The 11,764-nt window shown below is 36.3% G+C and overlaps 2 protein-coding genes across 3 annotated transcripts; both read left to right on the top strand.

The window, feature by feature from the left end:
• The first annotated feature begins 584 nt into the window (after window positions 1–584).
• LOC105129679 (uncharacterized) lies at window positions 585–3,874 on the top strand. Its single transcript, XM_011031855.1, has 2 exons — window positions 585–981; window positions 1,903–3,874. Exons 1-2 carry the CDS (start codon window positions 880–882, stop codon window positions 3,358–3,360), a joined length of 1,560 nt encoding a protein of 519 aa, XP_011030157.1. The 5' UTR covers window positions 585–879; the 3' UTR covers window positions 3,361–3,874.
• Window positions 3,875–8,135: 4,261 nt separating this feature from the next.
• On the top strand, window positions 8,136–10,757 carry LOC105129678 (putative transporter arsB). Of its 2 annotated transcripts, none has more exons than XM_011031854.1 (4): window positions 8,136–8,263; window positions 8,765–9,843; window positions 9,965–10,154; window positions 10,358–10,757. In XM_011031854.1, the coding sequence occupies exons 2-4, from the start codon at window positions 8,794–8,796 to the stop codon at window positions 10,618–10,620; spliced, it is 1,503 nt and encodes a 500-aa protein (XP_011030156.1). In that variant the 5' UTR covers window positions 8,136–8,263; window positions 8,765–8,793; the 3' UTR covers window positions 10,621–10,757. The 2 variants fall into 2 exon arrangements, with proteins under 2 accessions (XP_011030156.1, XP_011030155.1); XM_011031853.1 differs by lacking the exon at window positions 8,136–8,263 and adding an exon at window positions 8,281–8,669 and having other exon boundaries at window positions 8,767–9,843.
• The last annotated feature ends 1,007 nt before the right edge of the window (window positions 10,758–11,764 follow it).

Here is an 11,764-nt window from a genome sequence, read left to right as displayed (position 1 = left end):
CTTGACGAGCTTAGGTTGAATATGTAGACATGTCCATAGAAGAACTTGCCCTTCCTTCCCTTCACATCAGCCCCCACTAATCAATCAATTAATTAGTGTTAACAAAATGGACTTTTACTATGAGACTAATATTAATTGCACACTATTTTTTTCAAATCCCAAATCTTTTCAGATCACCTGTAAGATTTTTTTTATGACATTTGATAAATAATAATATAAATAAAAATAGAATGATAGCGATGTTTTATGACGATGAAACGGTGATGATAATGGACGTCCTAATGGAGTATTCATACGGATGATAAAAATATCAGTAACAGTGGTGGCTGAAATGGTTATTATAAGCAAATTATTATTATTATTATTTATAAAACTTTAAAAGATAAATATATTTTTTAATGAATAAATTAAGTTATAAAATTGTTTCACCGCCACCCTTGCTTCATTGTTATCTTCTTGCTTTCATAATCGTATTTTTAAATAATTATTTATCAAGCATGGTAAGAAAAATTATGTAAATATCTACATGTAAAGTATTTTTTATCATTAAAAATGTTATTCCCTCTTAATAGTGAAGGAGTGTTTGTTCAAGGGAAAAGGAGAAGAGTTGATGAGATTAAAAACAACAAACGAGAGGATAACAACCGTAGAGAAGAGAGAGTGTGCATGTTTGGTTTTTATGATCTGAAAGAAGAGGACGCAACTCAACACTTCTCTTCTGTTCTGTTCTGCTGTCTTAAAAAAAAAAAACAAAAATCTTTTCTTTTTTCAGCTCTTTTATCTAAGAACACAGCAGCCCTCTTTGGCTTTGGTATGAATTTAATTTCCTCCATGTGTTTTATGGGTGGTGATGTTTGCTGCTGTTGTTGTTAATCAAAGATGAGAAGTGTCAATAATAGCAGCATCGAAACCGTTAACGCCGCTGCTACCGCCATCGTCTCCGCCGAGTCTCGTGTCCAGCCATCCTCTTCAACTGTTCAAGTACAACTTTTCTTTTTCTTTTTGTCTCTCGATCTGTCTGTGTGTTTGGTTAGGAAAGGAAACTGATTTCTGAGGTTTTGTTTGGACTCTATTCGTATAACTGTTATGTTTTTTTTTCCTTCTTTGCTTCATAGAAAATTTTGATCTTGTTTTGAGGAACAAAATAACTCCTTATCCTTCGACTGCGCTTTTTATCTGAGGAACAGTACATTTCCGGGGGAGATGAAAAGACTGGATCTTTTTTAGACTCCTTTGTTGTTCAAGTAATTGAGATTTTAGCTTTATTTTTAGCTTTTAATTTTTCTGGGTCCTCAAAAGTTGCAATCATAGAATAGAATTGAATGGACCTTTTCACTAGCTTATGAGCTTCTTCTTCTTCTTCTTCTTTTTTCCATGATGGAAAGTTGAATCTAAGAAGCTAAGACACATGAGATGCTTGGCTTTAGATGATGTTCAACAGCTCCTTTTTTTTCCCATGATTATTTATTTTCTTGCTGCAAATTGAGGGATTGGAAGAGACAACAAAAAAGATTCAAAACTTTTATGTTATTAGAATTAAGATCTTAGAACCCGTTGGAAAATAATATGATTCTGTGAAATACTTTATGAGAATTTGGATTTATCCATTCTACCATTTAGGATTTGCTGTCAAACCCGCCTTCTTTGACTGTCTTTTTTTCTAGATGAATTTAGATCTATGCCAGGAAAGCAGCAGTCCTGGCTCTCTCTTTCCATGGATTTCTCCAAGTTTCAAAATATGATTTGCGTGGTATTGTTCATAAGAAAATACCGTGTCTGTCTCGCTTTGATGCCTTTTGCTTTGCGATCAATAATGCATTTTATGCAATATTACTCAGGAAATATAAGATTTAATTTGATTCTTCTGGAACCAGTCATTTACAATCTCTTTTCCTTCAACAGAAAAGAAGGTGGGGAGGCTGCTGGAGTCTCTACTGGTGTTTTGGTTCTCACGGTTCTCACAAGAATAGCAAGCGAATTGGTCATGCTGTCCTTGTTCCTGAACCAGAAGTACGAGGAGCAGTATCCTCTTCAACTGAAAACCAGACTCAGTCAACTCCCAATCTGCTGTCCTTTATTGCTCCTCCCTCTTCTCCTGCTTCTTTCCTCCAGTCTGATCCCCCTTCCTCCACTCAATCACCAGCAGGATTGCTCTCTCTCACGTCCCTCTCGGCGAATGCTTATTCCCCACGCGGACCTGCATCCATTTTTGCCATAGGCCCTTATGCACATGAAACCCAGCTAGTCACACCACCTGTGTTTTCTGCTTTCACCACCGAGCCATCCACTGCTCCATTCACTCCCCCTCCGGAATCTGTTCAACTTACTACACCTTCATCTCCTGAAGTGCCATTTGCTCAACTCTTGACGTCCTCTCTGGAACGTGCTCGAAGAAACAGTGGCCCCAATCAAAAGTTTTCGCTATCTCACTATGAATTTCAGTCATATCACCCGTACCCAGGAAGCCCAGGTGGTCAAATCATCTCACCAGGATCAGCAATCTCGAATTCAGGTACCTCTTCTCCGTTCCCCGATAGACATCCTCTGCTTGAGTTCCGAATGGGTGAGGCTCCCAAGCTCCTGGGCTTCGAACAGTTTACTACTCGTAAATGGGGTTCAAGATTAGGTTCTGGATCTTTGACACCGGATGGTGTGGGGCTAGGTTCGAGGCTTGGTTCTGGTACAGCGACTCCAGATGGTATGGGATTATCCAGGCTCGGTTCCGGTACGGTGACCCCAGATGGCATGGGGCTATCGAGGCTCTGTTCTGGAACTGCCACTCCAGATGGTGCCGGCCTGCGATCCAGGCTTGGCTCAGGAACTTTGACCCCTGATTGCTTCGTGCCTGCCTCGCAAATTGGTTTCCTTTTGGAGAACCAAATTTCTGAGGTTGCATCACTTACCAACTCAGAAAATGGATCAAAAACCGAAGAAAATGTGGTTCACCACAGAGTCTCCTTTGAGTTGAGTGGTGAAGAGGTTGCGCGTTGTCTTGAAAGTAAGTCAGCGGCATCCACTAGAACTTTCCCAGAGTATCCACAGGACACCATGCCCGATGACCCAGTGAGAGGTGATAGGTTAGCAATGAATGGTGAACGTTGCATACAAAACGGGGAAGCTTCCAGTGAAATGCCTGAGAAAAATTCAGAGGAAACAGAAGAGGATCACGGCTATAGAAAGCATCGATCCATCACTCTTGGGTCAATAAAAGAGTTTAACTTCGATAACTCTAAAGGAGAAGTCTCTGATAAGCCTGCTATCAGCTCTGAGTGGTGGGCAAATGAAACGATTGCTGGGAAGGAAGCTGGACCTGCCAACAGCTGGACTTTCTTTCCTCTGCTACAGCCAGAGGTCAGCTGACATTACAATCATGAAAAAAAGACCTCTCTTCCATGTTTGGACAGTGAAGCTAATATGTTGTATTGAAAGCTAGCCTGTGAGATGCAAGTCCAAAGCCAGCACCGTTTTGGAAACGTAGATTACCATAGTCTGCATTCACATGATTGAAGGATAGATTTCACAGTACTATTTTCTCTAGTGACCAAAAGCACAAATTCTTAGAGGAAGTAGTTTGTAGGGATCCTTAGTGTGGGCACTGATAGATCATTCTTTTTTTATCTTTTCCTTATTTTAGTTACACAAAAATAGCATTTGCATATAGGTATTGTTGTCTGGATATTTTTTTTCTTTCCTTTTTCCTTTTCATGTGTAATAATAAGAGAATTTGGTTTCCTTCGACAGGTGCCCTCACTATAGTGATTCAGTGTCTCTGTGGCTGTGTATGCCCCTCCTCTTCTTGTTTCTGCGGGTTCTCTCGTTGTAGAATCCTGATGAATTGATTATATATATTAGAAAGATAAGTTTGATATTGATCTATGTACATTTTTAGGTCTCTGTGATAGTGATCCAGTCTCTGTGGCTGTACATGCCCTGTATCCTTGGCTTGCATTGCATTACATCTTTAGGTCTTCTCATACTGTTGGGTTTGGTGCGGAAGGGTCAACCTTTGTACATGCAATCACAGAGGAATTTGGTTTATATGCTCTGTTTAGATATGTCACCACTGTGTTTCAAAATGTTGTGTGCGAGTTAGCTATAGCTGGCCTGGAATACGGATTTTACATACCGTGACAGAAATCCCAACGCCAAGAATAGCTGGGGGTTAGAGAATTACACTGGTGCAGTAAAAATCACTGTTGGTGGGGTACTGCATTGAATTTCTGCTGCTGGGAAGACAAGAATAGCGTGATGGTTAATAAATGGAGATGTGTGGAATGGAGAGGGGGGGTAGCAGTGGTGGAGCACCGTAGGGCACAGAGGAAATAGGAAATACGGTGTAGGGGTACTAAGATTATCGATACAGTCATGGTCATATGTGGCTGATGCCATGCCAGCACTAGGTATGCTGGCTTGCCATTGCCTGTATTGGCAACAGAGGATAAGGCAGGCAAATAATTCTGTTAGGTAACGGCCAAGTGTCATGTCTCTGTCGCACCTACCTATCCTAACAAGTGAACCGACAGAAAAGAGAGGAACAGGCTGTCCCGTGTGACCATCAGAACTGACTGGCTTCTTCTTTGTCCACAAACCTGTTACTATTTAGATTTAGATTTAGAGTTAGAATTAGATGATGATGGGTGATGACAAGGTTATTTATAGATAGATAGATCCTTCTCACGTTGGAAATCAGTGGCCTAGGAACAGGGAGTGAATCTGGCTGCTAATCAGATGTTGTTATTACCTGTAGTTTTAGGGAGGCAACTAAGAAATCATGTCGAGGCGAGGCGAGGAGAGTGTCATGGTTGTCTCTTGGCATGCCTCTGCTTTGCTTCCAGCGTGCATTCCCTTTTGTCGATGAATCTTTATTTTCTATCTCTACAATACCTTGGTTTGCTAATATTGTCAATTTTCTAGTTTCAGGACATTTGCCAGCTTATCATAATAATAATAATAATAATAATAAGATAGTAGCCAAAACGCGTCGTGTTTCTCCCTCCCTGCATTTGATGCCTTCTTTATTTTCTATAAGAAAGCCCTTCTTGTTGTGGTCATTGGGCTATTAGTGGCATTGAAGTCCCACAGCCCATTGTTATTCAAATATTGTCCTGATCAAATACTTTTATTGGGATGGTAAATCATGCTCGACAAGTCATCAATCAGGCCTCTACACACACACACACACATACATACAAGTTTGATCAATCAGGCCTCTACACACACACACACATACAAGTTTGTGTTCGTTTATAATTGTACGATTAAACTAGATCTGCAGCTCCCTCATTTTATTTTTTATGTAAAAAAAGCCATAGGTTAAAAAAAAAAATTGAGTCGCTAGTTAAAACAATAATTTAAACAACAAAAAGAATAAAAAAATAAACTAAAAAAATAATCATACCTGAACCTATTTAGATTATTAAATAACCTAATACTAACCTAACAGGAAAAAAATCATATAAAATATAGTCAAACTTAAAAAAAAAAACATAAGTTTGTAAAAACTCAAATGAAACCTAGTCTAATCTAAAATATTTGTATCGTATTAAATCATAGACCTAGGTTAAATCAAGAAACTTAGATACCATCAACTTTAATTTTAAATAATAAAATAGTTGAAAAACTTATTAATAAAAAAACTTGCGGCACCCCTTATCACCCCCAGATAAGTGGACAAAGTTGGCATTATGCAAAAGAAGAACAAAAAGAAAAAAGGCTAATAATCAAATATTTTATTTTTATCAACTTTATTTCAAAAGAAGAACAAAAAGAAAAAAGGCTAAAAATTGAAACCCAATGAGGATGAATCTAAAAAAAACTTTTATTTCAAATAAAAAAATAGTAATTAAAAAAATTAGAACCAAAATTGAAAAATTAGAAAAATCTTAAAAGGTGAAATTAAAAATCATTTGTAACATGATAGATTATTTATAAATTAAAAATTGATAGGGGGTAAAATAAAAAACAATTATTGAAGACTAATCCAATATAATCAAACAAAAATAATAAGAAAACAAGAGTAAAAAAATTAAACCGAAAAACAAAAAAAAAAGTTAAAAAAAGGATAGAAAATAAGAAAACATTATTTTAGAAAAAATAAAAAAATAGAAAAAACTTCTTAAACTTGGCCTAATCTATAAAATTTGCATCCTGTGAAATTATTGATTCAAATTCAATCTAAAAGCATAATTCTTAAACAATTTAATTTTAAAGGATGAGATCAGTAGAAAAATATTAATTTAAACAATTTAATTTTAAAGGATGAGATCGGTAGAAAAATATTAATAAAAAACCTGTAAAAATAACAAAAAGAATTAGAAAAAAATTTGATAGAAAAAACCCAACAAGGATGCAATTTTATGAAAAAAATAAAATAAATATCTCAAATAAAATAAATATCAATTAAAATAAAAAAATATCAAATTTTAAAGATTAAAAAAATTACATGGGATAAAATTAAAAATATTTGTAAAAACCAACCAAACCCGGACAAATATCCTAAACATGGTTAAATCTTCAAAAGCTTGTAATCTATGAAACCCTAAATCCGAATCCTATCAAGAAATTTATTGTATGCCAATTTAAAAATATAAATTTTAAAAACTTGTCATAGAAAAAATTAACAAAAAAGTTTTGAGCGAATTCAATGGCCAACCGGGTCAACAAATCAAATCTATAACCTAAAACATAAAACTGAGATGATCATATAAATAGGAAAGTGAAAAAAATACTAGCAAAAATATATTAAAAAATGCTTTAAAAAAATATGGAAGTCGACTCGAGCTAATCATACATATTTTTTACCTAATAAAAGCAAACCTAAAAAATAAAGAAGCAAGATTCTTAATCAAATAAATATTAATAGATAAAATTAAAAAAAATCAATAAAATAAAAATGTAAAAAAATAGTAATTAAAAGACTTTGGACTAAATTCAATATAAAAATTAAATGAAATTAAATGTTTATGGAAAAGTCAAATGAAATTAAAGAAATTGTAAAAAAAATCCATTAAAATAATGATTAAAAATAGTAATTAAAAGAATTGTGACCAAATTTAACATAAAAATTAAATAAAAATAAATGACTAAGGGTGGAATTGAAAAAAAAATCAATCAAGAAAATGATTTAAAAAATAAATAGCAATTAAAAAAATGATTAAATTTAAAAAAATAAAAAAATCAAATAACCAAGAATGAAAGTGAAAATAAAATCCAACTAGAAATAATTAATATAAATAAAAAAAATTACAAATAATAAAAGAGGAACTAATCAAAAGAAAAAATAAATTGAAAAGTTAGTATGAGTTTTTGCATTACTAGCACGCAATCCTAAAATAAAATAAAAAAAGCAATTTTTTTATCAAACCTTGCAAAACCACCACACATACATCACTTATAGAAAAAGAGAACGCGAGTACAAATCAAATAATATTGTAAAATCATAATCACAATCAGTAAATCCAACCACATATGATTTTAAAAGACAATGAAAAGTGAAAATATACTTAGAACTAAACAATAATAACTGCTTTCTGAACAGTTATTCTCTTTTTTTTTTTTTTTTAGATTAACGTGGGTGTCCGGGCCAGATTGTGTGCACCACGACTAATCCCACGAGCCCTGAAATTAACACCCATGTAAGTCTCCAATGGCCATCATAAGAGCAATCAAGAACTCGAACCTGAGACCACAGAGGAAGCAAACCCCTTAATCTCAAATCCTTACCATTTAGCCACCACCTAGATAGTTCTGAACAGTTATTCTTGAATGTATAGGTGCTTGTTTGAGAATGTGACAAATGTTAAAATGTATTAAAATAATATTTTTAAAAATTATTTTATATATTAATATATTAAAATAATTTAAAAATATAAAAAAAATAATTTAAATAAAAAATATTCAAAAAATAGCGGTACAGTTATTCACCCTCGTCGCTGAACAGGCCCTGAATATTCCGAACCAGAGTGACCCTGCCATGACGAACGACAATTTCAGCAATGATAAAATCATATGCTCTAGTTTGCACTGAAAAAGACAATATGGCTAATAGAGAACCCATATACCACTCCATGTTTGTGTTGTCTGGTCCACTTATCCATGCCATTGGATCCTATCTCAGTCACAGGAACCTTATGATCGCACAAATTTCATGTTTAGTGTTGAATGGAAAAGGACTTGCAACTACCAGCACCTCTCCTGCTTTGACATGTAGTTGTATTCGCAGCCAAAATGATCAAGCTCAAGCCTACTGGATACGCTGCCAGTAAGCTATTTATTCATCCATTAATTAGACTAAACTTCGTGCAATTAATGGCTGTTTTTTTGGGTTGGACCTGCTGCATGCTGTGCTAGTTACACTTCTGTTTGACTGCTAAGCGCATATTGATTTTAGGTCCACCACTTTGCTGTCAACATGGAAGACTTCACTAAAATGCCAATGGACTGCTGGCATTTTTTCAGAAAAGCAGCGGACTCTTGTTTTGGTATGTCAAGGTGTCACCTTTCATTTGATGCGATTTGTTTTTTTTTTTTTTTGTTGATTGGAACTGCTATGTTTTACTTGATAATGATGGGTATTGTTAGATTGAGGCACTGAGCAATTCGGAATGTTATTGAGTTCATATTTCTTCAACAGGAAAGGAATTTTGTTATCTTGTAACAGTTCTTCCTAGGTGAACTCCTGTTAATTGGCTAGTCTTCTATTTTGAATGGCAATGTCTTCAATATTGTGTGAGAATGCAGGATAATTGAATCTTGTTGTGTTTTCAGGGTTTCTAAGCTGCAAAGGAAATTGCAATGGCTCCTTTAGTGAAAGTGGTTCTAGGCACATTTGCCTTTGCAGTATTCTTGGTGCTGGCAATTTTCCCTGCTGTTCCATTTCTGCCCATTGGGAGGACTGCGGGATCTCTTCTAGGGGCAGTACTCATGGTTATTTTCGAAGTCATATCTCCTTCTCAAGCATATGCCTCCATTGATCTTTCAATTCTTGGCCTTCTCTTTGGAACAATAGTCGTAAGTGTCTATCTTGAAAGAGCAGATGCATTTATGTACTTGAGCAAACTGCTGTCATGGAAGAGCCTTGGAGCAAAGGATTTAGTTTGTAGAGTCAGCTTATTATCTGCCATTTCAAGTGCTTTCTTTACCAATGACACTTCTTGTATGATCTTGACTGAATTTGTACTCAAAGTTGCAAAACAACACAATCTCTCGCCTCAACCTTTCTTGGTTGCTCTTGCCTCAAGCTCAAATATTGGGTCATCAGCAACTCCAATAGGCAACCCTCAAAACCTGGTTGTTGCTGTAAATGGTCAGATTCCTTTTTTGACTTTCTTTGTTGGAATTGCACCTGCAGCACTTGTAGGAGTTTTTGTGAATGCTGTAGCTATCATATGTATGTATTGGAGAGAGTTATCCTCTCATCTCAAGGAAGAAGAAGATGCAAATGTGGAAGTTGTTCCTGATGATGACACGAGTTTCTACAGGTTTTTGCCAGCCACATTGCCACATTTCCCACGCTCAAGTTCTCAAGAAAGAAGCTTCATGTTGGATATGCAGGGCTCGCCTTCAATTCATGGGAATTCGGCTTATTTTAACACGTTAAGATACAGATCTGGTGCTAGTGAGACTGACATGTTCAGGGTTCCCAGTATTATGTTAGAGTCTGCAGGAAACTCGAGAGCATGCTCGAAATGGAAACCCATAATGTGGAAATCTTGTGTGTACCTGGTGACTCTAGGGATGTTGATTGCTTTGGTGATGGGAGTAAATATGTCATGGACTGCAGTCACTGCTGCTGTTGCTCTAATGGTTCTTGATTTCAAGGATGCTCAGCCATGCCTAGAGAAGGCAAGACACCAAACTTGATACTTCCGTTATTTTCTACCTGTCTTCTTTGTTAGTTAATGAAGATTTTTACTGGTCTGTCAAGAACCTGAAGCCTTGAATCTTTCTTCTTACATTTGGCCAGGTTTCCTATTCTCTTTTGATTCTCTTTTGTGGGATGTTTATGACAATTGAAGGCTTCAATAAAACTGGATTTCCAAGCTGTTTGTGGGAATTCGTGGAGCCCTTCGCACAAATTAACCATGCTAGCGGGATAGCAGTCCTTGCAGTTCTCATCCTTATCCTCTCAAATGTGGTGTCAAATGTACCAACTGGTATGTTCATACTTCCTTTTCTCCAAGCCCTAGTTATCCATTGAATGAGATTGGCATGCATGCATGGACCCAAATTATTCTGATCAATGCAACTTCATGCATATATAATGCACGTCATCCATTTATGGGGCATTGTGACATTAATTAATATGACTGAAAAGAAACATAAAAGAAGTTTATGGTAACTCTGCCGACCGTCTCAGTTCTCTTACTGGGGGCTCGGATGGCAGCATCGGCAGCTTGTATTTCCCCGGATTATGTGAGGAAGTCATGGCTGATTTTAGCGTGGGTGAGCACAGTGGCAGGCAACCTCTCGCTATTGGGTTCGGCTGCCAATATGATAGTGTGTGAGAAGGCAAGCCGTGCCCCAGATCTTGGTTACAATTTATCTTTCTGGAGCCATCTCAAATTTGGAGTCCCCTCCACCATTATCGTCACTGCTATTGGTTTGACAATCATTAGATAGTTCCTATTTTCTGGTTACGCCGAGAGAACTTCGCGCTACAGTTGCCGATTCATTCTATCCTTCTTATTTTATGGATAATCTTGTAATATTTTGTTTGGCTTGAAAATACACTGAACTGATATATATTTTTATTTTTAGTAAAGTACAGTTTTAACTGCATATAGATCGCAGCCTCACACCACTTTGTTCTCCCTCCCTCAAAAAATGCAAATGTTTTTGGGCTCAGAACCCTCTTTGGGACTAAAAACCCTGTTGTCAACAGAGACAAGCGACCTCGGCGGCTAGGGTTATCTAAGCCTTTTAAAAGAATAAGTAAAAGTATGATAGTAGTATTTTTTATTTAAAAATACATGTTAAAATAATTTAAAATTATTGAAAAATATGAATTTCAAACAAAAAAATATTTTTTAAAAAAATACACTTAAAACATAACAATAAATGATAGTTCAAGTGCCGGCCACTGCATGTAGTGGTATCGATTGCATCTCTTTGACATCGGTTGTTAGGAGCCCACATGAGCTCTTCATCCTAAACAACCGAAAGTCAAATGGATATTTAAAGAGAGAATGTCAAAAAGGTGATATCTCAGACAAGAAAAACCCACAGGCACAAGTTCCACGACAAGCGAGTGCCCATGAAGAGCATATGCAACTTGAGTACTTCTTTCCAAACATTTTGTGCCAGAATGAGAAATCAATCCATCATGCCCACTGGGTTGATCAAGATGCGTTTGATTAATGTTTTGATGCAGAAAAGGACATAAATGCATTGCCGATGGAGATAAATATAAAGACATGGGATGGATATGCTTTTGAAGTATTTTTGGAATTAATTTATATGTTCTCAAAACAAAACACATCTCTCGTATTCTCACGGCTTTTGTGTTCAAACAGTGACCAAACAGTTTTCAAAGGGAACAAATTCTTGCACAGCAGCCACATGCTGAAAGCGAAACACATGCACATAGGCATATCACATGTGCTGGTGTTTCTTGTCACAGGATGGCCATGGAGTTCAGCTGTGTAACTCAGAGGGCGGCAGCTCTGCCATGTTGCCAGCAACAAGTTAAGAGAGATGATGAGAAAGTAGATGGGACCTGTGGGCACGTGTAGGGCTGATGGTGTGGTGGGGCTAAATCTTTAGG

Source organism: Populus euphratica, unplaced genomic scaffold (assembly GCF_000495115.2).
Source record: "Populus euphratica unplaced genomic scaffold, PopEup_1.0 scaffold16.1, whole genome shotgun sequence".
NCBI classification, from domain to species: domain Eukaryota; kingdom Viridiplantae; phylum Streptophyta; class Magnoliopsida; order Malpighiales; family Salicaceae; genus Populus; species Populus euphratica.
This window is presented reverse-complemented; position numbering and strand designations above follow the sequence as displayed.